The sequence below is a fragment of the Pseudonaja textilis genome, chromosome 9, assembly GCF_049901715.1.
Source record: "Pseudonaja textilis isolate UNSWEBS1 chromosome 9, rPseTex1.2, whole genome shotgun sequence".
NCBI classification, from domain to species: domain Eukaryota; kingdom Metazoa; phylum Chordata; class Lepidosauria; order Squamata; family Elapidae; genus Pseudonaja; species Pseudonaja textilis.
In genome coordinates, this window is record NC_141998.1 from 6,212,363 (window position 1) to 6,237,420 (window position 25,058).

Below are 25,058 nucleotides of genomic sequence, written 5' to 3' on the forward strand. Positions count from 1 at the left end.
AAAGCTAACTGTAACCCTAAGTTAGAGTCCAGGCATGGTTGAAGCTTCCATGTGGAGAAACCACTGCTTAGAACTGTCCATGTTGTCCCTTCCCATTCTACCGGTTAGGACCGGTTCGAGTGAACCGGTAGTGCCGGTGATCATTTGGCCCCACCCACGCCCCTGCCCTAGTCTGTCCTTTATTTCCGTGTTTTGCGGCTCAGCTGATTCTTGTGGCACAGCGGATTGCCGTGCCTCAGCTGTTTTACTCACCGGGGCTGCAGTAGAAGGTAAGTATTAAGAGCTGAAAATGGGTGGTTTTGAAACACTGTGCATGCAAAGCGCACGCTCACGGAATCGGTTGTTATACCAGTTGAATCCCACCCCCGTGTTGTGGTTTGCCGGCAGCCTGTGCAGAGGGCAGTGGAATCGGATAGTGGGGAAGAAAGGGGATTAGTCTGGGAGTCTGGAGAGGACTCAGATGAAGGTCCTGCATCTGGTGCAGGGATGGGGCCAGGACCATCTGGGAGTGGGGTGCTGCCTTCAGAGCCTTTGGAGTCTGGGACCAGCGAGGCAGAGGAACAAGGGGAGCCTGTTCCCAGTGTGTGCGTGCACAGAACTGCCAGAAGGCAAGAGCAGCTAAGACAAAAGGGGCAACTCGGGAGTAAGACTTGGAGGGGATTGCCCCTCCCATAAGGTATAAAGGACAATCAGAGATGACGAAACCTTTGCAGGAAGCAAAGTTGTTCGTTCGGTTCAGATTCATTCTTGAAGCGCTTTGTACTTTGGTTGGTTTTCTTTCTAGTTCATTTGATACTTCTGTTATTCGCAGCACTTCACAGGAAAGCCTCTGCATAGGTGATTCAATTCCCTTGGAGTTGTTGGAGAGAAGTAGGGTTTAAAATTATTCCACTGGAGCACGGAAGGAACTGGCTGAAATAATAGCATTTTCTTCCAGATGAGAACACCCCATCAAGCAACCACATTCACCACATCACTTTTAGTTTCTTGGTACAGATACTGTCTACTGGTCCACATTGCTGTATCTGGCAGCTTGGCATTTGCTAACCCCCCGCAGTTACAAACAAGGACTTCCCAATGAAACTTGAATTGGGCAATCATCCTTCCTTGTTGTGGGGCTCAGTGGTTAAGATGCTGGGCTTGTCAGCTGGAAAGCCAGCAGCCCAGGTTCGAGACCCAAGCTCCCTGCAATGGGGTGAGCTCCCGTCCTCGCCCCAGCTTCTGCCAACCTAGCAGTTCAAAAGCATGCAAATGCGAGTAGATAAATAGGTACCACTTCGGTGGGAAAATTACACTAGCCAGATGACTGCGGGAATATCTTCAGACAGCACTGTCTCAATAGCCTTGAAATGGAGATGAATTCCGCTACCTATATTTGGCAAAGACTAGAGGAGTAAATCTGCAAAGACTCCTTCACCTTTACCTTTTTACCTGCCTTGTTAGTCAGATTGTTTCTTACCACTTCAGAATTCAAAACTATAAAATGCACGCACACTGTCTATTTTTTTTTCTTATTTTATTGAAATATAAATCAGGAGGGGGATTACACCCCCTCCCTAAGCGTTCCACTCAAAGACCAAGGGTGGTCTGACCTAAAATTACACAGCATACTCCTAAGCCTTGGGATAGCCTCTGCTCACTCACTTGCTGTAAAAACTATGTTGAGGTTCTAGAAAGAGTGCAGAGAAGTGCAACCAAGATGGTTCGGGGACTCGAGGCTAAAACCTACAATGAACGGATGCAGAAACTGGGCCTGGCTAGTCCAGTGAAGAGAAGGACCAAGGAAGATATGATGGTGGTGTTCCAATATTTGAGGGGCTGCCACAGAGAGGAAGGGGTCAAGCTATATTCAAGGGGTCAAGCCACCTGAAGGCCAGACAAGGAATAATGGATGGAAACTCAACAAGGAGAGATTCAACCTGGAAATAAGGAGAAATTTTCTGACCATGAGAACAATCAACCCATGGAACAGAAGTTGCCCTTGGAAGTTGTGGGAACTTCATCACTGGAAGCTTGTGAGAAGAGACTAGACTGGCATCTGTCATATATGGTGTAGGCAGGGTCTCCTGCTTGTGGGGGGTGGACTAGATGACCTACACAAAAGTCCCTTCCAACTCTGTTAATCTCCTGACCAGTGTTTTTGCAGCATTGAAAATCTGTGTCATCGAATGGTGACAAAGCTCAAACACAGGCAAGGCAGCTGGGCAGATTGGAGGAACACCCTCCCCCCAAAGTCCTGGCTTCTTATCTGGGCGGTCTTCTCTGCCTACCTTTACCTTGGTAACCGACAACTCCACCCTGCACTTCTAAAGAACCTGGGAAGGAACATGTTCCAAATACAGAAAGGTCTTTGCAGCCTCCGTTATAACGTCTGTCTGGTTTTATCCCTACTGCTTAACGTTGTAACCTATCTCAGCCACTTGTGAAACAAGAAGTTAGACTGTGGCAGGTCTACTTCCCCTTTCTGCAGGTGACTTCCCTTGGAATTAGCCAAGCTTGACTTTTCACAATTGTGAATCGAAGAGACGTTCGGTTAATCAAGCCAAAACGGAACTGATACGTACATTGGCTGTCCTTAATCCAGCACAGGAAGTCATCATGCTCACCCATACATTTTATGTGATGCTCCACTAACCATTCATGGAGGACACAGATGTGTGATGTCATCCTTAGCTTGCCATTGGCCAGCCACAAGGACAGCTGCTGCCCTTTTGTTGTTGTTTTGCATCAAAAGTGGTGTTCTCCAACTTCTGCAATGCTTTATTTTGTTGAAGGCAGGGTCTCCACCCAGTTGGCTGGTGGACTCCATTGCAGCCACATTCCCCTCCATTCTGCTTAGTGGATAGATGTCTTGCTAGCCATTTCATGTAAGGTTTTTGGGCTGCTTGGCCCCCTTCAGAAGGAACCTTCTTATAGAAAGCCTGATTATGTTTTGCTTTGCAAGCAATGTCTCCAGTCTCCACACTTGCAATTCTGCATAATTTGTGGGGTATTTTGGAGGGCAGCCAGTTGGGTTCCCTTGCAAGAAGTTTAGCAGATTAATAGAGTTGGAAAGGACCTTGTAGATCTTCTAGTCCAGCCCCCCACCCAAACAGAAGACCCGAAACCATTTCTAACAGATGGCTATCCAGTTTCTTCTTCAAAGCTTCCAGTGATGAAGCTCCCACAACTTCTGAAGAAAACTTCTGTTCCATTGGTTGATTGGTCTCATTGTCAGAAAATTTTTCCTTATTTCTAGGTTAATCAGTTTGAGGTATCAGGGAGCTGGGACCAGCGTCCTATCCATTTTGGTTACTAGCCCAAGTGACAGGAAATAATAGCAAAACTGTCTACCAGTCTTCTATAAGACTGGAAGACTTCTGTCCAAAAAACCAACAACAATCCAGTTGATAAGTTGATGGCTTGGAGGGCAGCCAAGAGTGTTATCCCTCTTCTGTCTCACCAGTCTGTCAGCTTGGTATTTGGTGGAAAAAAATGATAGTCTTATAGGAAGCAGGTAGATAGCATTCTTCTTGTCCCTTGTAATCTAGATGATTGGTAGGGTTATTGCTTTCAGAAATAGCCCAAGCACCTTCCACGCTAGAGACCGATCACTTGAACAACTTCCAACTATTTAAGGTCTCTATCCCAGCATCCACCATTATCCAAACATGCTCATCTACACTTGCCCAAGTCCATCTAGACAAGCAGGTCTTCTGCTGCTAATCAGCACTGGAGAAGGCAATATCTACCTTATCTTTCTTTCCTCACAAAAACTCTATTATGCTTAATTGCCAAGGTAGAACAGAAGGCTATAGTAAACATTTAGATCATTTTGCATGATGGAAAGAAAGAAGCAGTTGGAAATGTCTCCATTCCACAACTTAAACTTGGAGTGAGCACTCTACACCTCGTGAACTTGACTGCTAGGACAATGAAAAGATTTCCCTTTTTCCATAAAACCTTGTTAGTTTGCAACGATCGTCCTAAAATGCAGTGATGACCACTAATGTGTAAGCCAGCTTCAACCCATTGCTCCAAGTCCTGGTTTGTTTAATTGTATTTTATTATATTTTGTTTATTAAAAAGAGCCAGGTTATGTTTAATAAATTCACCAAAGAAAGGGAAAAAAATTATGCGATGGTGGTGAGTTTTTATATCTGGAGAAGAAATAGACATAGTAGACCACTAGATATATCTTGCCATTGGATCTCAATGGAAGGTGAGGTGATACAATAAAGAAAATTCTACGGTTTGTTCAATGTGGTTGGCAGGCATTTGGTAAGCTAAGTATACATAAGCGCCCAGAAATTTAAAACTACCAACCCTCTCCACCTCCTCGATATTTATATACAATGGTAAACATTACAAATGGCAAGCTCAATTGAGCTCGACATTTCTGTTGCTAAATGAGACATTTGTTAAGTGAATTTATCCCCGTTTTATGACTCTCCTTGCCACAGCTGTTAAGTGAATCACCACAATTGTTAAGACCTAAGTGAATCTGGCTTTCCCATTGACTTCACTTATCTGACAGTCGCAAAAGAGGATGACATGACCCTGAGACGTTGAAATCATTATAAATATGAGCCACTTGCCAAGGGTCTGAATTTTGATCACGTGACCATGGGGATGCTGCAGTGTGTGAGAAATGGTCCTGTCACCTTTTTTTCAGTGCCGTCGTAACTTTGAATGGTCACTTATTGAACTCTTGTAAGTTTGGATATTGGTTTTTTGCAAAACAAAGTTTTTAGTCCCTAAGGGAGAAAAAATAATAATAATATGATAATAACAGGAAGCTTGCCTTCACATTACTGAAGATGGAATAAGATGCTCACTTTAGAAGATTAGGTAATTTATGAGTCTTGGCTACTGATGTTAGCCTTAGCACAGGACTGGCTTATGATCTGAATTAGGCAGTATTAAGTCTAGTGAAAGATTTCATCCTTGAATGGATTGTGATCTAAAGGCTTTGGAACATGCTAGCAAAACATCTGAGTGTTAGCAAGAAGTTGCAGGCTTCTGGTGAGTTAAAATATTCTTTAAAAAGGAAGCTCAGATATATACATTTGCTGTAATACCAGACTCAAAGAGGACACAGACTAACCTCCAAGCGGCCTCAACGACCCTCTAGAAGGATGCAAATTACCAGCTGTCTGCAGAGGAATATAAAACCTTCCATTCCCCACTATCCAGTCAGAGCTGAAGAAGCTTCTTGGATGAGAAGTGAAATGTCTTCAAAAGAAAAAACCAGAAAATCCAGTTGCCTCCTGAAAAAGCACCTTTGAGATAAACCTAACCTCAATGACGGAGAATCTCTACAAACCACACTTGAAGCTTTCTCAAACAGGCCTCATAGCATGGTTGTGTTCCCACTCCCATCATCCCCAGTTTGGGGTCCTCGCCCATCATCTTTTTGCAGCTCCCTCATTGGCTGTGTTGGCAGGGACAGATGGGAGCCGTAGTCCAACAAATTGAGCAGATTAGAAGTAGCTGCTGTTATTTCTGCGGTACTTTATTTTATTTTTTCCACAAGCAGAAGCCACATTAATGAATGGCATCAGAGAACCCAAAACAGCCTGATGGAACTTTAGAGACATTTATTTATTTGTTATGGCGCAAGCTGTTTGGGATTACACTTCTCTTATTTTCTTCTTCAGCCCAGTATGTCGATTGAGGCTTATTACATTCTGTTTATTTGTAACGGTGCTGCTAAATTTGACAAGGCAAATTTATGACAACATCATGATTTTTGCAATTATAAAACAACTTACGTTGAGGGAATAGGAAAAAAAACCCCAGATTTTCAAAGGAAGGAGAAGAGAAGGTGCTAAGAGATAATATTGACTTTAATATGAAGATGAGCCATCTGATCAGCCCTTTGAGACTGGATTTGTCTTGAGTGACTTTCATAATTCCCTCTGAAGTTTGGTCCTATGTCAGTCTGATGACCACAGAAATTTTTCTCCCTCCTTCTGCCAGCAAGGCAGAAGAGTTTCACAACCTGTACGACGCATGCAGAAAGTTTCTTCATAACTTAAGAAATATAAATGGGCTGCAAGCAAGTAAAGTGCCACTTTACAAAGCTTTAGTATGGCTGAACTTGGAATACTGCATCCAGTTCTGGTCACCACAATAAAAAAAAGATGTTGAGTGTTGAGATAATTCCCCGTTAGGAGAATGAGCGCATACAGGGAGATGTATTGAGAGAAGTGTTGGAATAATACACACACAGCACACAGATACACTGTACAGTAAATGTAGGTTTTTACTTCCAGAAAGGTTTAAGCAAAATTCAAGATAAAGTCATTCACAGGTTAAATCAGTCAGTTTTTCAGTCCAGGGATAATTCCAATATCAAAGTCCAGTGTCAAAAAAAGTTCAGTATCAGACTTACATCAAATCCATGAATATCAGTCAATTAGGAAAAATGGAGGAATGGCAAACAGAAGGAAAAAGAGACTCACCAAGACTTCTGAGACTAAGACTAAAACAACCCAGGTTTCTGGCTCCATCTTATGGCCATTTGATGAACCACACCCAATTATACTTTGAGCATTCCCCTGAAGAGACAGTATTAAAATGTCTATCCTGGTTTATATATTTCCAACCCAAATATCTGTTAGGTGACTTACATTCCTAACATTGAGACTCTAGAAAGAGTGCAGAGAAGAGCAACGAAGACAATAAGGGGGCTGGAGACTAAAAGATATGAAGAAGGGCTGCCTTTAATACTGTAGATGAGCAAATTGATGAGCTCTTGTTTCAAAGGCATATAATTCTCTTTTAGCAGGAAAACAAATGTTACTTCTTGTTTGTATATATGCCAGAATTTCAGCCTGTGAAAAGAAAGGGCGAAGGAATCTGAATGAAATGTCTAACTGAATTTTCAAGGTTCCATCTACTTCAGAGCATTTGCAATGACTCTAGCTTGTTTCAGACATCTCTAGCAAATTGATACGGCACAATCGCTGAGAAAACGATTGCAGAAAGATGCTTGCAGATTTTGAGTTGCCACTGATTAGTTTGGGGCAACTGATGTAAATTTGCAATAAACCAGGAGCCAGGATAGACTTCAAAAGTACAACAAATGTATTTCATGTTATCTATACACAAGAACCTGATCTACTTTGTGATGAAGTAAAAAAAAAAAAAAGGAGTATGATTCACACTCTAATAGAGAAACTCCTGAAAATGGAGCTAGAAATGAAACCAGATTTTTTTTCCTTTTGGGACTAATGGAAAAAGAACTGGAGAAAAAAATTGGAATGTTGTTACTATATATGTTGACAGCAGCATATGCAAAAATGGAAGGACACTTCAATTCCCACCATGGAAGCATCATTGCAGATGTTGATGGCATTGGCTGAAATGGCAAAATTGACTATTTTGATTAAAGAAAAGAATATAAGTATTTTTGTTTCCATATGGAAACCACTTCTGAACTTTGTGCTTGATATGGAAAAGCATGAAACTCTGACTTTGGGTTTACAGATTGGACTGATAGATCTTTATAGAAATGACTTTTTCATACTGTTAGGGAAAAGCAAAAAGCTGTGATTTGATGTTAATGCCTTTTTTTACTGTAACAGAGAGAGTCAGAAGTCAACGCTTCGTTTCCTTCCTTTATTCTTCTTATCTTTCCTCAGTTCTCTTTCCCCTCCCTCCTCACTGCTCTTTTATTTACTTTTGTATTTTGAATTTTATAATACTTCATAACTTAATAAAAATGTTTTTTTAAAAGAACCTGATCTATTCATAATCAAGGCAAATTGGTGCTAAATAAGAGTCAATGGAATTGACAGGGGGCTGGGTTTAGGTCTCTTGTGAATGCATGGTGACTCCAAACTGATGATGGGTTGACCCCAGTGGTGGGATTCAAATGTTTTTACTACCAGTTCTGTGGGCGTGGCTTGGTGGGCGTGGCAGGGGGAGGATACTGCAAAATCTCCAGTCAGAGGTGGGATTTGCTGGTTCTCCGAACTTCTCAAACTTTCTGCTACCGGTTCTCCAGAACTGGTCAGAACCTGCTGAATACCACCTCTGGTCGACCCTCACCCTTGAGCTATGCTGGGTCATCTTCTATAGTAATTTATCCTATTTTTTCCATTAGGTACCAAAGCATGGAAGTTTGTCACTAGCCACAGAAACAGGAAGACACCCATATAAGACTGAAATCATTGGAGGAGTCGTTGTGCAGACACCCATCTCAGTCAACCAGGTGAGAAAGAATCAGAATAGAATAGAATAGAATAGAATAGAATAGAATAGAATAGAATAGAATAGAATAGAATAGAATAGAATAGAATAGAATAGAATAGAATAGAATAGAATAACAGAGTTGGAAGGTTCCTTGGAGGTCTTCTAGTCCAGCCCCCTGCTTAGGCAGGAAACCCTACACCACGTCAGACAAATGGTTGTCCAATCTCTTCTTAAAAACCTCCAGTGTTGGAGCATTCACGATTTCTGGAGGCAAGTTGTTCCATTAATTAATTGTTCTAACTGTCAGAAAATTTGTCCTTAGTTCTAGGTTGCTTCTCTTCCTGGATTAGTTTCCTCCCGTTGCTTCTTTTTCCTGCCCTCAGGTACGTTGGCTTGATTCCCTCTTCTTGGTCACAGCCCCTGAGAAATTGGGAGACTGCTATCATGTCTCCCCTAGTCCTTCTTTTTTCATTAAACTAGACATACCCAGTTCCTGCAACCGTTTCTTTATATGTTTTAGCCTCCAGTCCCTTAATCCTCTTTGTTGCTCTTCTCTGCACTCTTTTTAGAGTCTCAACATCTTTTTTTACATTGTGGCAACCAAACCAGATGCAGTATTCCAAGGGTGGCCTTACCCCAAGGGATTCCATAGCAACAGACCTGTTGCTGTGAAAGAATGAGGCACAGAAGGGCTGCAAGCTTCTGAGAGAGACACGCAGAAGAGCCCTAGGGGATTCCTCTGCTTCTTTCATTGAACATTTTTCTGCATCCAGGCTGGGAAAAGACCTTCCCTTGAGCCTCTAAGTGGCCTTTTTCTGGTTGCAATGTTTGGTAGGTAGAAATTACCTTGGGAGACCAGGGAAAAAAGATGCTGAATTTATCAGGTAAAGAGGGAGTTAGTCTACAGCTGAAGAATGGGCAGAGAAAGAAACTTTAAAAGGATCTGCATTAACTTACCAGGTGGTAAAAAAGAGACGGTGGGGGAGTTGTACTTTCAGACTTGGGAGATACTGTCAGTTTCCCAGACAGAAAAAATGACAAGTTAATTCTATGCTATTGTTAGGCTACATTAACAGACACTCATAGTCTCATCTTTTCTATCTTCCTGCCCATCCGATTCTGGCCTTCTCTTTTTTCCTTCCTTCCTTCCTTCCTTCCTTCCTTCCTTCCTTCCTTCCTTCCTTCCTTCCTTCCTTCCTTCCTTCCTTCCTTCCTTCCTTCCTCCTTCTCCTCCTGAGGGCCTTGGAGAACTGCGGATTTCAGCATGAATAATCTTGTACATTACTATGTACCTCAGGGCCATAAGTGACAAAAACCCCATGCACCCCATGCACCAGGGAACTGAACATTATCTTCCACCTTTGTTTTTGTTTTGTTTTAAAATAGACTTTATTTACAAAAGATTAAAACGCAAAAAAACATGCAAATATGAAAGAATAAAAAGAATATAAATAGAACAATAAACGTATCTCTATTACATTTGATATTAAGATTGATAACTCATAGTAAACAGTAGTAAGTAATCATTGGCAAGTATTCCTTATCCCTTATCAATTACCTATGAATTAATAAATAATATATTATTCTGCTATTACTATTGGATTATAACTGTATTGGTTAATCGAATGGAGCCTTCATAATATTTATATAATAGACGAGAAGCTTGAAATCGTTATTATACATTCAATATATACAACTATAGTATGTGTCCTGGGTTCATTTATCCTGTATACCAGGGGTCCCCAACCACCGGGCCGCGGACCGGTACTGGTCCGTGGAACATTTCCTACCGGGCCGCCAGTTTGCTGGGCGCCGCCATCTTGTTTGATGAGAAAGTGCTTCCGGGTGAGCTTTTCCGGTTGGAAAACGGCGTTTGGGTCCTGAAGGAATCCTCGCGCCTTAGTTTCATTGAAGGGGGGGGGCTTCAAATAAAACTAAGGTGCGAGGATTCTTTCAGCACCCAAGGCAAGGCGAGCCGAGCAACCATCCCGATGCCGTCCCAAAGCGAAGCCCATCGACAAAGGTACAAAGGAGGAGTTGAAGGTGGCGGGGAGAAGCGGGGGACGGCTGGCTGGCCGGTCGCTCGGCTCGCCTTGCCTTGTCATGCATGCTGATGCCGGTACCGGGCCGCGGATCATTTTGTGATGCCGGTGCCGGGCCGTGGCACAAAAAGGTTGGGGCCACTGCTGTATACCATTTTTCTTGCATTCTATCCAGCTACATCACTTATCCCAAACCAAATAATACTCTGACTCTTCTTTCCCATTTAATTTGAGCGAGAGCCTCTCCATTTCAGCGCATTCGTAGCTTTTTTGAATAATAACATGTATCAGTGGTACATCGGGCGTTTTCCAATATTGCGCTAAAGAAATTCGTGCTGCTGTTAATAAGTGGATGATCAGATATCTCACTTTGGGAGGGTGTTCCCCTTTAATCATTCCCAGGAGGAACAATTCCAGTTTCCACTCCAGTCCACATTCAATAATTTCTTCTATTCATAGTCTTATCCTATCTTCCACTGTTTTCATCTCTAAGGCCCCAAAGAAGCTTCTAATAGCGTAGAATCTTCCAGGAAGGAAAGAACTTCCTACCAACTTTTGTGGGCTGAGAATTCTGGAAATTTCAGCTTCAGAAGTTCAAGCAAGTGGATGATATAAACTGGCAGGCTGTTTAATTCAACATTCATGGTTCAAGTAATTAAAAAAAAATAGTCTTCCTCGTTTTTCTTTGAAGTTTTGGTTCTCATCCAAGAAGCTTCAGTTGCTTCTTGAAAAAGCACTTTTGGGGACAGCTATGGCCTGGATGACTGAGAATCTCCCTGGACAATAGTCCCAAGGTATATTCCATTTCCAGCAGCCACCACAAGGTGCTTTCTTTGGTAGCTTACACCCTTGCAAAAATTATGCACAGAGGGGGAACCCCAGTTTGAGACTGTTCTCTCTACAAAAGCTTCTCTTGTATCAATGTAGGGCCTTCTCAGGATGACAGAGGACAAAGTGCCTAGTATGCTACAATGGATAGCATTGCAATTAAATATGGTCAATTAAATGTAAACCTTCTGCTCGCTTGGAAATTGTGTTCCTGGTTTTAGATATTATTTAATGTCTCTGTCAGGCTTCCAAGTGATGAAATCCATTTAAAAAGAAAAGAGCCAAGTCCATCTTCCAAAACAGTTTCTTTTATTTAGGAAAACATCAAATTGACAAAGTCCGTGGTAATTCTGGATCTGACCCAACCTGGAATTACCTCACAATATTAAAAATTAGAAACAACCCCCCCAAAAGTCACTTTCTACAATAGAAGTAATTCAACGTTGCTTGATGTCATAAATCTCCACCTCAAGGGGCCTGAACACAGTCAGCTCATTTTCCCACAGGAAGAAGAACCACTTAGCCTAAATAACTCTCCACTCCTCTCCCCTTAGGAATGTGGCAAGCCCGAAACCCTTCCCCCCCATGACCACCAAAAAGAAAGTAAGAAAAAGAATATATACTAAGCCTAACTAAAATGGCTACACATATGTCAATTTTAGGTTTTGACAGTCTCCTTCTCCCACACCCAAGAAAAAAAGAAGAGAAAGAAAAGCCTTCCACACCTGCGGGCGTTGTGGTTGTGATACTGAATGTTGCAAAAAAAAAAAACCTCACATGCTGTAAGGTTCACTCACATGCTGTAAAAGAACAAGTAGGAAGATTGAGTGTGATACTCTGGGGACACCCTGGCGCTAATATATGCCATCTTTGGGTGGGTGCCATAGCCTCAACATTCTAGTAGGTGCCATGGTTAAAAGCTTGTTCTGTGCCCTCTCTTAAGTTTTGTGTTCTTCTGAGTCAATTCTGGAAACACTACACGGCACGAGATCTGGCCCATGATGGGATTTCTCACAATGCCTTTAATTTAGCATGGCCTTGGGGACTTGTGGGGAATGTAGACGGCATGTAAGAACTCCATCCAGTCAACATGATCTGGAACATTGCAGTTCAGCTCTGTGCAGAAGTCTGTAGAGATTCTTTGTCCTCCAGGACATGGTTTTCCCCCAAAGGTGCTTTTTTCAGGAGGCAACTGGACTTTCTTGTTTTTTTTTTTTCCTTTTGAAGACGTTTCACTTCTATCCTCGAAACGTCTTCAAAAAAAGAAAGAAGGAGGAAGTCCTGTTGCCTCGTGGAAAAGCACCTCTGGGGCAACCATGACTTGGAGGACTGAGAATCTCTACAGACTTTTAGCTATACGATTTGGGATGGTCTGGGAGTATGAACGGATGTCTAGAAGAAAAAAAATGCAGACTACAGGAAACAAGAGCACTGCTCAGGTGGCCTTGAGGACACAGATAAACCTCCAAGTGGCCTCAACAGCTCTCTAAAAGGATGCAAATGACCAGCTGTCTGCAAGGAGTAGAAATCCTTCTATTCCCCACCATTCAGTCAGAGCTGAAGATGCTTCTTGGATGAGAAACGAAACGTCTTCAAAAGAAAAACAACAACCAGAAAGTCCAGTTGCCTCCTTAAAAAGCACCTTTGGGACAGCTCTGTGCAGAGCAGCTCCGCTCTTCCTCGGTGTCTCTTTGATCTCCTGGTTCCAGCTGTTTTGCAAGTTGCTCCACCTCACATGGAAGTAATGGAGAAAGCCAAATCATTTCCAGCCACCCAGCATTTTATCTGGTGGAAATGGCCTCTCGGGTATCAGGTCTCTCTCTTTTGAAGCACCTTGAAGCAGGCAGTTCAGTGACTGGAGTGAGGAACTCTGCCGAAAAATATGTCATGCAGAACTTCCTTCTCAGATTGGGAATCTGCCCTTTTGAAAAGCAATGGAAGATCCTTCCTTCCTTCCTTCCTTCCTTCCTTCCTTCCTTCCTTCCTTCCTTCCTTCCTTCCTTCCTTCCTTCCTTCCTTCCTTCCTCCCTCCCTCCCTCCCTCCCTCCCTATCTCCCTCCCTTCCTCCTTCCCTCACTCATTCACTCATTCCCTGTCTCACTCCCTTCCTTCCTTCCTCCTTCACTCCTTCCTTCCTTCCTCTCCTCACTCACTCCCTGTCTCCCTCCCTCCCTCTTTCTCTCCCTCCCTCCCTTTTTCTCTCCCTTCTTTCTTCTTATCCATCAAGAGTTGAAGGCGCCATCCTATTCCTGGCTCACTTAACTTCCTTTTAAGGAAGTTTCCCTAGCAAATCATCTTCATGGCAGCTTCCCAACAGGCTGCTCTCTGTCCATGGGGCATGCGTGAAAAAAAAAAAAATCAAGATGGTTGACCTTGATGCAACAGAATTCCCCCTCCTTCTTTTCAAAAGTCTACATTTTTTTCCCTCATATACCAGCCAACCTCTTCTTTCACCCTACTTGCCAGCTCCGTTTTCTCCTACCCAGAGGTGGTGTTCAGCAGGTTCTGACCGGTTCTGGAGAATGAGTAGTGGAAATTATGAGTAGTTTGGAGAACCAGCAAATCCCACCTCTGACTGGCCCCACCCCCATCTATTCTCTGCCTCCCGAGTCCCAGCTGATCGGTTGAGTCTTCTTTGGTTGCCCTGCACAGGAGAACGGAGCTGGAAAGAAGGTTAGTGGGATGTGGAGGGAATGGGGATTTTGCAGTAACCTTCCCCTGCCACGCCCACCAAGCCACACCCACAGAACTGGTAGTTTTTTTAAAAAAAGGAATCCCACCACTGCTCCTGCCAGTCCTTCCTTTTCATCTCTGTTTTGGAAATTTCAGTTCCTGGCAGGCTGCCTGTGAGCCTCTGCATTTGATGCTACATTTGCCTTGTCTTTCAAAAGGGACAAGTGTTATTATCTTGGATGGTGGTGTATGGGTGCACACGTGCGTGTGTGTGTGTGTGTGTTAGCTCTTTCCACTGTCTAGAGGGTAGGCCTAAGTTAGCTGAGACAGAAGGGTCTTTGTTATGGATCTTCCAAAGCCAGGGAGACTGGTGTCTTGGCTGAGGAAGCCAGCTACACAACGTGGTTCACACAGTGGTGCATTGTGTGTGTCTCTTGGTATTTGGGTATTTGGGGAGCTGGAATTATTAAAAAAGTATGGAACGGGCACTTCTGTAATTAGGAAGAAAAGGAAGAAAATCCCACTTGCTTCTCCAAAGTAGTGGCCGATAAAGACCAAAGCTCTACTCTCAAGCATCTCTCTTGGTTCAGTCCCCCATTTAAGCAAAACTAGATTGAAAAAGTTTTTACTAACTTTTTCCCCAGTTTTTGGAACTCAATCCATACGTTTTCTCTGCGTTCTCCATTCCCCTCGCATTCCTAGTTTGCCTCTTCCTTGGTGCTCTTTCTCTTCTGTAATTGCTGATCATTGTTTTCTTGGGAAAAATATTCTGCCCCAACTTCAGAAGAGAAAGAAGACGAAAAACCAAGAATGCGGTCTCTGTTCTCTTGGCCTTTTTAAAAATATATATATATAAATTGGGATGGAGCCAGTAAAGTTAGTCTCTCTCTTTCCAAGCGAGGCATGATTCTGCAATCTTGGAAATAGGAAGAAATTGCATAATTATCCTTAGCAGTAACATGATTAATTATTGGAGGTATGAAGAGAAAAGGAAGCAGAAGTCGCTTCCTATCGTGATTTCATCCCTTTCTGACTACAGATTTTAGTGGATTTTCCCCACATGGCTTTGCATCTCCAAAGGATTTTATAGGTTCTTTGCTTCTTAGCAACAATTAGGTTTTCAGGAAGGCAATTCTGCAGCCAGAAATCACAACTGCTTTTCTCCATTAAACAACAGAATACATTCAACCATGTCTATTTTGCTGAAAAATATCAATTTACACAATAGCAATAGCACTTAGATTTACATACCACTTTATTTATAGAGCTTTAAAGCCCTCTCTAAGTGGTTTTTACAGAGTCATCATATTGCCTCCAACAATCTGGGTTTTACCCAACTCGGAAGGATGGAAGGCTGAGTCAACCTTGAGCCTGGTGGGATTTGAACTGCCAAATTGCAGGCAGCAGACAGTCATCAGAAGTAGCCTGCAGTACTACACTCTAACCACTGCGTCACTGAGGCTCTTACCCAAGCCATAAGGCTCCGTATGCTGTTTTGTACACTGCTTTGGAAAGCGATTTACTTTTAATTTTATAGAATATAGGACAAGGTGCTGATACAATTAATTATTCTTAATCCAGTATCCAGCCCTTTTCATCTATTAATTATTACAATATGGATTTAAGGTATATAATGTACTAGCTTGATACCTGTGCTTCACTACAAAACTATGTGATCAGGTTTAGTTTTGGGGGAGGAAAATAAGGGGGGAAAATTCTGCTTCTACCTAGCAGTATCCATTAGTATTCATCTGGCTAGCATCCTATCAGTGTGTGAGAGAGTTGAGGGCTGTTTGGAAACTGAAACAGTATTTGCTGTGTGAGTAAGAAGAAGACAGCAAGGAGCCTAGGCATGGCTTAGCTCAACTGTTCTGTACTAAAACTGCTTGGTGCTCTTAAACTGAAATTCCTCTGCTTGTGTTTTGCATTTGGAACAGATTTATTTTCAGGTGGGGAGTGGGAGTAGAACTCCTTAGCATCACAGCATGTTAATAATAATAATAGAGGAAATACTAATGCTCTGATGGTCATTTCAAAAAATCCTTTCTTAGTGAGCACCTAGAAGCCAAGAGGAACATACGTGCCAAATTTCAAGTTTGTAGGCTTTACGGTTCTGGAGATTTTGTGGTGATGCATGAGTGGTATTTCACTTTTATATATATAGATAATCCACCTTTAGTTTTTACATAGATTTTAATCTTCTAGTGAGTTCACAGACTTTTGTCTATGATTCTATCTAGCTACTTTTTTCATAGTTTATATATTAGATTTTCTTTTCTTATTGTGATGAACACACCTGCTGATATAGAGCAGGGCTCTTCAACCTTGGCAAGTTTAAGACTTGTGGACTTCAACTCCCAGAATTCCTCCTCCAGTCATGTTAGCTCAGGAATTCTGGGAGTTGAAGTCCACAAATCTTAAACTTGCCAAGGTTGAAGACCCTTGGTATAGAGGGAAGAGTAAAGAGGTGATCTAGTTTGGACTCACTCTGTAGGAGGAAGAGTCTTGAAATCTTCTTCTTCCATTTCAGTCTGGTGAGATTCAACAATAAAGAAACTACTTTGCCCTATTCACGGAGTTGCTCTGGTTCCCCAGAAGGGCAGTGGTTGACAGAAAAAAGAAATGAAACTACAAGAAAGAAGTTAAAACAGAGAGGAGATGTCAAAAATGGAAAGGAGGTCTAAAACAAAAAGAGAAGAAGTGGCAATAGTCAATTTTGGGTTGAAGTTAGTCTACCATCTTATTCATCCCATAATCTGGGTATGTGGCGTGACCTCCAGCCGATTGCTATATTATTATATTTTTCAATCTTGGCAACTTTAAGATGGGTGGACTTCATCTCCTACAGTTCCCCAGCCAATATGCCAGCTGAGAATTCTGGAAGTTGAAGTCCACCCATACTAAAGCACCAAGATGAAGAAAAATTGGTACAAGGGAAGCAAAGAGCTGCATAGTGCCAGGTTAATAAAAGACAAAATGGCTGCTGGAAGTCCTTCCATTTTGTTTACATCACACGTTGCATGGGGAGGTAGTAATTTGTTCTTGTGGTTGTGGCCACCATCTTCACTTTCTTGATGCTCCCTATGGTTCCTCTTAATGCGAAAGTGGTTTTAGGCAGGAAGAAATAAAAGTTACCCTTCCTCTAAGTCAAGGAGGCCCATTTTGTGGCTTTTGGTTGCTTCAAAAAGTTTGGAAGGGAAAGGATCATGAAGAGGGCAGGGCCGGGAAAAAAAAAGCTACATGAAATAAAGTTTAATTAAAATATATCAAGTAACTTAATGGATTACATAGAGCAACTGATGATGATTCCTCACGTATCTCAGCATTTCCTCCTTTACGTTATTAAAAATGAGCATTGGGTGGCTACCTTTGTAAAGACTCTCAAGGGCCTCACCCAACTTTTTCAGGAATGACAGCAATTTGGGATTGGCAACTGCACATCTTGGCACTGAAGAAGTATGTTTTCTTGGAATAATTTAGTGAGCTTGGATTAATTTAATGAACATGATGATGTTTGTTCGTGGAGCTGTGGTTGAGAGAAGAACTGCAGTGGGTGGGGTGTCCTTGAAAACCTGGGGATTTTTTAAGTAGAAAGGGTGTAGATTCAATTAATTGGCAGTCTTAGGATAACCAGGTCTGTCTGGAATTTATGCTTATGCTGGCTGAGGAATTCTTTATTTATTTGTCAAGCAAGTATTAGATAACAGGTATAAGTATAAGCATGGTTATGAATACATGAAATGGATGCGAATAAAAAAGAAGCAATAGGACATGGACGGTAGACAGGTTGGTGCACTTATGCACGCCCCCTACAGACCTCTTAGGAAAGGGGTGAGGTCCATAGTAGAAAGTCTAAGGTTAAAGTTTTTGGGGTTTGGGGAAAAAACCCACAGAGTCAGGTAGAGTATTCCAGACATTGACCACTCTGTTGCTGAAGTCGTATTTCCTGCAATCAAGTTTGGTGCGATTAACCTTGAGTTTGTATTTATTGTGTGCTCTTGTATTGTTATGGTTGAAGCTGAAATATTCCTTGAAAGGTAGGACATTGCAATATATAATTTTATGTACTATACTTAGATCAAACCGAAGGCAGCATAGTTCTAGGTTGTTTAGGTCTAAACTTTCAAGTCTGGTGGCATAAGGTATTCTGCAACGAGTAGAGGAGTGGAGAACTCTTCTTGTGAAATATTTCTGGACTTTCTCTACTGTATTAATATCAGATACGTAATGCGGATTCCAGACTGATGAGCTGTATTCAAGTACTCTAGTCTAACTGGAACTTTTCTTCCCTTTTTCCTTTGCAGAATGGAGGAGATGGCTCTGAAGGCCACGAGCTTTCATCTCACCCTTTGTTGAAGCGGTCCCAGAGTTACAACCCTGCTACCAAAACCCCGGTGGGACCTCTAGTCCTCAAGAGTGGCTATTGTGTCAAGCAGGGGAACGTAGTAAGTGTCGTTTTGACTTGTCTTTGGTGACTCTCTTGGTCATTTTATCTCTCTGGAGAGTTTTTGGATGAGGAGATCGTTTCAAGGAATGCTGTTAGGAAAAGACTCTTGAGAGGAAGGAGGAAATGAAAAACACAGGTAGTCCTTGACTTACGACCACAATTGGGCGCAACATTTCCATTGCTAAGCGAGGCGTTTCTTCAATGAGTTTTGTCCCAACTTGTTTGCCATAGTTGTTAAATGAACCACTGCAATGGATAAGTTGGTAAGCCAGTTGTTAAGTGCATCTGGCTTCCCGATGGACTTTGCTTGTCAGAAGGTTACTGAGAATTTTGCGGTGATAATTCAGCACCAGAAAAATAAATGCAGATGGCTGATGCTTCATTTAACATCTTCATAAACATAATAAGATTTTACAAACCAGTTGTAGATTTCTCCAACATGGAGCAAACTCAAACAGAAACATGTTGCAAGCTCAGAGCAGAGCTCCAGTCTTCAGCAAGTAAGCAAGCAAGTTAGTTTCATCTTCAGTAGACAGACTTAGAGCTCCAACACAGCTTCAGAGTTGCAGAGCTTTGTATAGAGCCACGCCTAAGCTACTTTTAGTTTCAGTTTCCAAACTATCCTCATTGGCTGATTTAGTTGCTATGCCTATTCATTGGCTGACCTTGTTACCAAGCTCTATTCCAGTTCATGAATATACTGACAAAGGTCACGAAAGGAGATCACATGAACTTGGAACACAGGAATGGTCCAGTGGTGGTATTCGACTGGTTTGGCCTGGTTCTGGTGAGCCGGTTGCAGCGATGAGCAGTAGAAACCAAACTGGTTCTCTCTGCTTCTCTATTGTTGGGCCCACCTGCCCGCCCAGGCTCCCATAATCACCTTTATCCGCTGAATTTGAAATGCAGCTTCTTTGTGCGGCATAGAATAGTGCCACGCAGCAGGTGCTAAAGCAACCGGGATCATGCAGGCTTGCAGAGGGCGAGTTAGAACGCCTCTGCACCTGCGCAAAGTATGCGTTTGGCGCGCGCGTGCACACAAAGTGTGTGCACATGCGCAAAGCCCGCCCACCAAGCCACACCCACTGAACCGGTGGCAAATATATTTGAATCCCAGCACTGGAATGGTCATAAGTATGAACCAGTTGCCGAACAAGTCAGTAATGCGGCTGTTCAGTGAATCTGGCTTTCCCCATTGACTTCGTTTGTCAGAAGTTTGCAAAAGATAAGATCACATGGCCCTGGCACACGGCAGCTGTCCCAAATACGAGCTGGCTGCCAAGCATCCAAGTTACGATCACGTGATCCGGGGAATGCTGCTTTAGAGCCACAGTTGTGCCAAGTCGTTTTTCGGCGCCTTTGTAACTGCGAAGAGTCACTAAACAAATGGTTGTAAGTCAAGGACTATTTGTGCTCCTTGGAAAAGGAAGAAGAAAGCAGAAAAGGGAAAGACAAGCAAGAGGTTCTTTTCCTGCAGCAGAAGACCCAAATGGTATGCGGGAATGACCTTGGGAGGCAGGAGGAAGAGCTGCAGACTGGAGACCTGGAATGTCAACGGTATCTCAGTCCAGCGGCCCCCCAGTTTGGGCACCAGGGACAAATTCCGTGTTTTTTCCATGGACCAAAGGGGGGCAGGGTTACGCAATGCTGCCTTGCATCTTGCGAACGGGGCTTTGCTTGTTTGCATGGCCCGGTTTCTGGCATGCCACAGCTCAGTGCTGGTCCACGGACTGGGAATTGGGGGACCTTGTCTTAGTCCATAGAAGGAGGGAGGACATGGGAAGTGTCTCAGAAGGGAACCTGCCTAGTTTTTGGTTTTTTGGTTTTTGGAGTACAAAAGGAGAGGAAAGGAGAAATATGTTCAGACTTCCAAGACACTTTGCATATACAATTCGACAGAGTACTCCTGGCTGTGCTTCTTACCTGACGACCTTGAAGAAATACCAAAGGCAGAGCGAGAAAGCATCCCTCACCTGGAGGTGTCTTTGGATTTGAGCTCACCATCACTTGTCACTTGGTCACAGGGGTGGGGGGTTTTCAGGATGTGGTCATCAAAACTTAAGATGGCAGCCCCAAGAGGCAACTGGACTTCCTTGGTGTTTTTTTTCCCCTTTTCTTTGAAAATGTTTTGCTTCTCATCCAAGAAGCTTCTTCATTCAGTTCATTTCTTGGATCAGAAGCAAAACGTTTTGGAAGAAACAACAACAACAAGAAAGCCCAGTTGCCGTTTGGAAAAAGCAGCTTGGGACAACCATGACCTGCACAATTGAGAATCTCCGTAGACACTTAAGATAGCAGCCTTCGCACTGCAGCTAAAGCTGGTGTCAGCCTTGGACGCCATTTTTTACTTGGAAGCTTCGCGGCTGCCACATTCAGTGCCTGGGAATTTGGAAGGGGGAATTTCATAGTGATTAGACACAACAACGTTCATTCTCAGAGAGTCAAGGACATGTCGCCCTGCACCTGGAAGGGAGTGTCTGGAGGAAGGTCTCCAGTTGGGACGAAGATTTGATTGGACCATGTGATGGACTGATGGATCTTTGACTTCTCTTTTGGGAAGGGGAAAACCAGGAACTCTTAGATTCAGGTTTTCCCGGATGTGCCAATAGGAGAACTCTAATAAAATGGAACTTTGAGGAAATGCCTGTCTCAGAGTTTATTGGGTTGGAGTTTGTTAGTTGGAACGCCGACAGCTGGACTTTCAATCACACGACACAAACATAAAAACCAATCCAGGTTCTTAGCAGCCATTCTCAGCATCTGCTCAGAATGGCCTCTGTGTTACATGGAGTATTTGGAAGAACGGTTTAAAAGGGATTCTTTTTGCCTTCCAGAGAAAGAGCTGGAAACGCCGTTACTTCATGCTGGATGAAAATTCTGTCAACTATTTCAAATGCGAGCAGGTAAATAGCCCAGACCTTTTCAAAGCTGTGATTTCGTCTCATTGTCTCTCTTCCCTGATAGCTGCAGAGAAGATGGCTGCAGATTCTCTTCCTTTGAACCAAATCTTCATGTTCTGGGAAGCAAATTGCACTTTGATATCAGAGAAGGATATTTGTCCCAGGACTGCAGTGGTAAAATCAGGTTAGGACAGATACGGTTTAAAAGGGATGCTGATGCCTCAGAAGTTTTAAAGTTTCTTCAAGATCTTGTGAACAGACCAGTGGTGGGATTCAAAAATTTTTACTACTGGTTCTGTGGGCGTGGCTTGGTGGGCGTGGCAGGGGAAGGATACTGTAAACTCTCCAGTCAAAGGTGACATTTGGCAGTTCTCTGAACTACTCAAAATTTCCACTACCGGTTCTCCAGAACTGGTCAGAACCTGCTGAATACCATCTCTGGAACAGACCCTTGTTTTAACAACCCGTAGTCCACAGACATCTAGGTAAAGGTAAGGGTAAAGGTTTCCCCCGCACATACATGCTAGTTTCTGGCTTAAGGGGCGGTGTTCATCGCCATTACAAAGCCAAAGAGCCAGAGCTGTCCGAAGACGTCTCCGTGGTCAAGTGGCTGGCATGACTAAATGCCAAAGGCGCACAGAACACTGTTCCCTTCCCACCAAAGGGGTCCCTATTTTTCTACTTGCATTTTTTACATGCTTTCGAACTGCAAGGTTGGCAGAAGTTGGGACAAGGAACGGGAGCTCACTCCGTTACTGAGGATTCGAACTGCTGACCTTTCTGATTGACAGGTTCAGCGTCTTAGCCACTGAGCCACCACATTCCTTATATTTATTGTCACAAGGGGTCCACAAAGGCTTGAAGAAATGTTATAATTTAAATCTTGACTTTGGTGGTCTATGGCCACCAAAGGTATTTAAAGGGGTCTGTGGTGAAGAAAACCTAGAGAACCACTGTTTTTGAGAAAAAGTAATGTAACATTTGGAAGAGATAATTCTACACTCTCTTTTTCTGTCAGTAATTAGGCTCATACAGGATGAAAAGACACAATTGCTTAGTTGTGGTTTGGTGATTCAGCAGCAATTGGCTGGATTCTCATAACTTGCTAAGCCATAAACCATTGTTAGTAACCCTGCAGGTGGATTTGTGCAACAGATTGAATCAAAGCCAAGAAAATCACCTGCTTGACATAATGTAAGAACTAGGTTTGTAAGAGAACATTAAACCGGTCTTAAATAAAGCCATCCCAGTAAAACAAGTTAACACTTAAAAACAACAAACATCAAAATTCATTGTGAAAAGAAAATCAAGTAAAACACTATTGTTTTGCACATGTTATGCAAACTGCAAATGTTATGTTTCAGAGTTGTAACTGAAGACACTTAGCAAAAGGTCACACTTCTCTGTTGCACAAAACTCACGAAGATTCATTTTCTGATCCGGTAGTAATTTTGTCCCACATTTGGAGACAAGAATTGAATTCATCTGTTATTTGTGATGAAATTAACTTTAATCCCCCAAAGTTAATATATTTCCACAGCGGTATTATCTGACTTGCTCCAACAAAACAATAGATTATAATAATTTATTAAACTCATATGCTCCTTGACTCCCCCTCACAAAAATATTTTTTATTAAAATCATTTAAAATGTTTGTATTGTTTTTATTTTGAAAAAAGGCTTTAATAAAAATAATTTTCCACAGAGTAAATACAGTACAAGCTTTAAGTGAAAAATAAAAGGAATAAAAAATAGAAAAATGAAAGAAAAAGAAAAAAGGGGAAAAGAAAAAAGAAAGAATAATAAAGAGTGACTTTCCATTTTCCTAACTGCTGTTATAGGTACTGTGCTGCCTGACTTTTAATGACTCTGGATGGCTCACAATTATCAACGAAGTTGCAATATAATCAATAAAAGATTAAAGTTAAAGATAGATAAAGATTCTATACATGTCCTCACTTTTGCCCAAAGGTGCTTTTTTCAAGAGGCCACTGGACTTTCTTGCTTTTCTTTGAAGATGTTTCATTTCTCATCCAAGAAGCTTCTTGGGTGAGAAGCGAAACGCCTTCAAAGAAAAACCAGAAAATCCAGTGGCCTCTTGAAAAAGCACCTTTGGGACAACTATGACCTGGATGATGGAGAATCTCCATAGACATCCTCACTTTTATTTATATCTCGATCGTAAAAGCCAGATACTACAAGCCTTTTTAGTGACGTGCTTAAATGCAAAAAGGAATTCCAAACCTATCGAAAAATCACTGTAAAACTCCAGCAGGGAACTTTGAAAATTCACTCGTGCCACAGCTCAGTGGCCTCTCCTTTTATCGCAAAGGTGTCCGTCAGTTGCCACCTTATGCTTGCTTGTGCTACCCAGTCTGCCCTAAACTATGGGGAGGGTGGATGGGAAGGGCAGTGCTTGGGGGAGAATGAAAGTTAACTTCTTTATCTCCCCGAGATGCTGCCTCAAGGTAAGGCAGCTGGGAGAAGAAGGCCGCTGCATACCAATCTACGCTTGAACGGATCATTCTGGAAACACCTTGCTTGAACCTGATTGGTCATGGAGGGGGAGGGGTCAGCGACAGGAGGCAGTTAAGGGAGAGAAAAGTCAAGTGGAGGCTTTGGGCACACAATTCACAGTTCTGGCTCTGCATTACTGCAACACACTTGACTTCTAATAAAACTGTATACCTTTCCCAGCAAACGGAGCCAAGGATCATTTCTATCCAGGGGTGGTCTTCAAGAATTTCAGCAATGGGTTCTCTGCCCGATTGCTGGGTGGGCGTGGCCATGATGGGCGTGGCCTAGTTGGCCTCCTGCACCGCAGCGGGTGGGGGCGTGTTTTCGCCTTCCCCAGGCTCCAGAGGATTTGCTTGAGCCCCCTGGGAGGGCAAAAACTGCCTCCCCTGGGCTCTGGAGACCCTCCAGAGGCTGGAAATGGGCCCGTTTCCAGCCTTCTGAAGCCTCTGGGAGCAGAGGTGGTCTTCAGCAGGTTCTGAACAGTTCTAAAGAACCGGGAGCAGAAACTTTTGAGTGGTTCGGAGAACCGGCAAATATCGCTTCTGACTGGATCTCCACGTGGGCACTGCACTTCCCTCACATCCAAAATGGACTGCGTGGAGAATCCTGGGAGGGGCAAGGTGGGGTGGGCGGGGACAGCCAGGGGTGGGATTTGGCAGTTTGCTGAACCAACCATAATGTTAGCTACGGGTCCGCCTACAGGTTTAAGTGGTGGCAGGTCTGACAGCATCCCCCTTATTGATCAGTATTAATATGTCAGATACCTGCATCAATGAATAGCGGCGTGCAAAAATGATACATCAAATGTCAAAAACCTTTTTCCAAAGAGTGTTGCATGCACTAGAAATTTGCTTGAGTAATGAGTCATTCGTGAATTTTATTCTTGGCTTTTCATCTACCTTCCAACCCACATGGCATCTGTCCTCATCTGTTGGCTAATTGTGCACTGCCCTGTTGCTTATCTTGTCAGGATAAAGAGCCCTTGCGGTCAATCCTCCTGAAGGATGTTCTGAAGACTCATGAATGTCTCGTCAAATCTGGGTAGGAGTGTTCATTATACCTGGGCATTTTATCTTAGTATTGGTATTTGTGCTGCCAAATCGCTTGTGGAATGAGTCAGTATTTAGAGTCAGGGGATGTTCCTCTTTGGTTTTGTTTGCAAGTCCACCACCTCAGTTAGAGTGACCATGACACCATGTCATTTCACCGGGGTAAAAAAACGCTACTCAGATTACATTGCTAGTGGTGGACAGATGAAACTGGGGATGCTATTCTGCAAAATAGTTTTTGGGGTAAAGTGGGAGGTAATCCTCCAGGTAATTCTGCAGAGTGATTTTGTTTTAGTACTGTGGTACCTTAGTTCTCATTAATCGGTTCTGGGAAGTGTGATCAATACCAAAACCAATGATTATCAAACATTTTTTCCCATAAGGGATAAGATAGTGAATCACCAGGTAGCCAACACCGACA

At 42.9% G+C, this 25,058-nt stretch overlaps 1 protein-coding gene across 3 annotated transcripts in view; it reads left to right on the top strand.

Annotated features, from left to right (window-relative positions):
• PLEKHA2 (pleckstrin homology domain containing A2) overlaps positions 1-25,058 on the top strand; it is a 98,006-nt gene that overhangs the window by 57,195 nt on the left and 15,753 nt on the right. For all 3 annotated transcript variants that reach the window (XM_087938860.1, XM_087938858.1, XM_087938859.1), the window contains exons 6-9: positions 8,093-8,200; positions 18,029-18,169; positions 21,006-21,074; positions 24,559-24,629. In XM_087938860.1, coding sequence (XP_087794986.1) covers positions 8,093-8,200; positions 18,029-18,169; positions 21,006-21,074; positions 24,559-24,629 — 389 coding nt within the window. The remainder of the gene's footprint in view (positions 1-8,092; positions 8,201-18,028; positions 18,170-21,005; positions 21,075-24,558; positions 24,630-25,058) is intronic.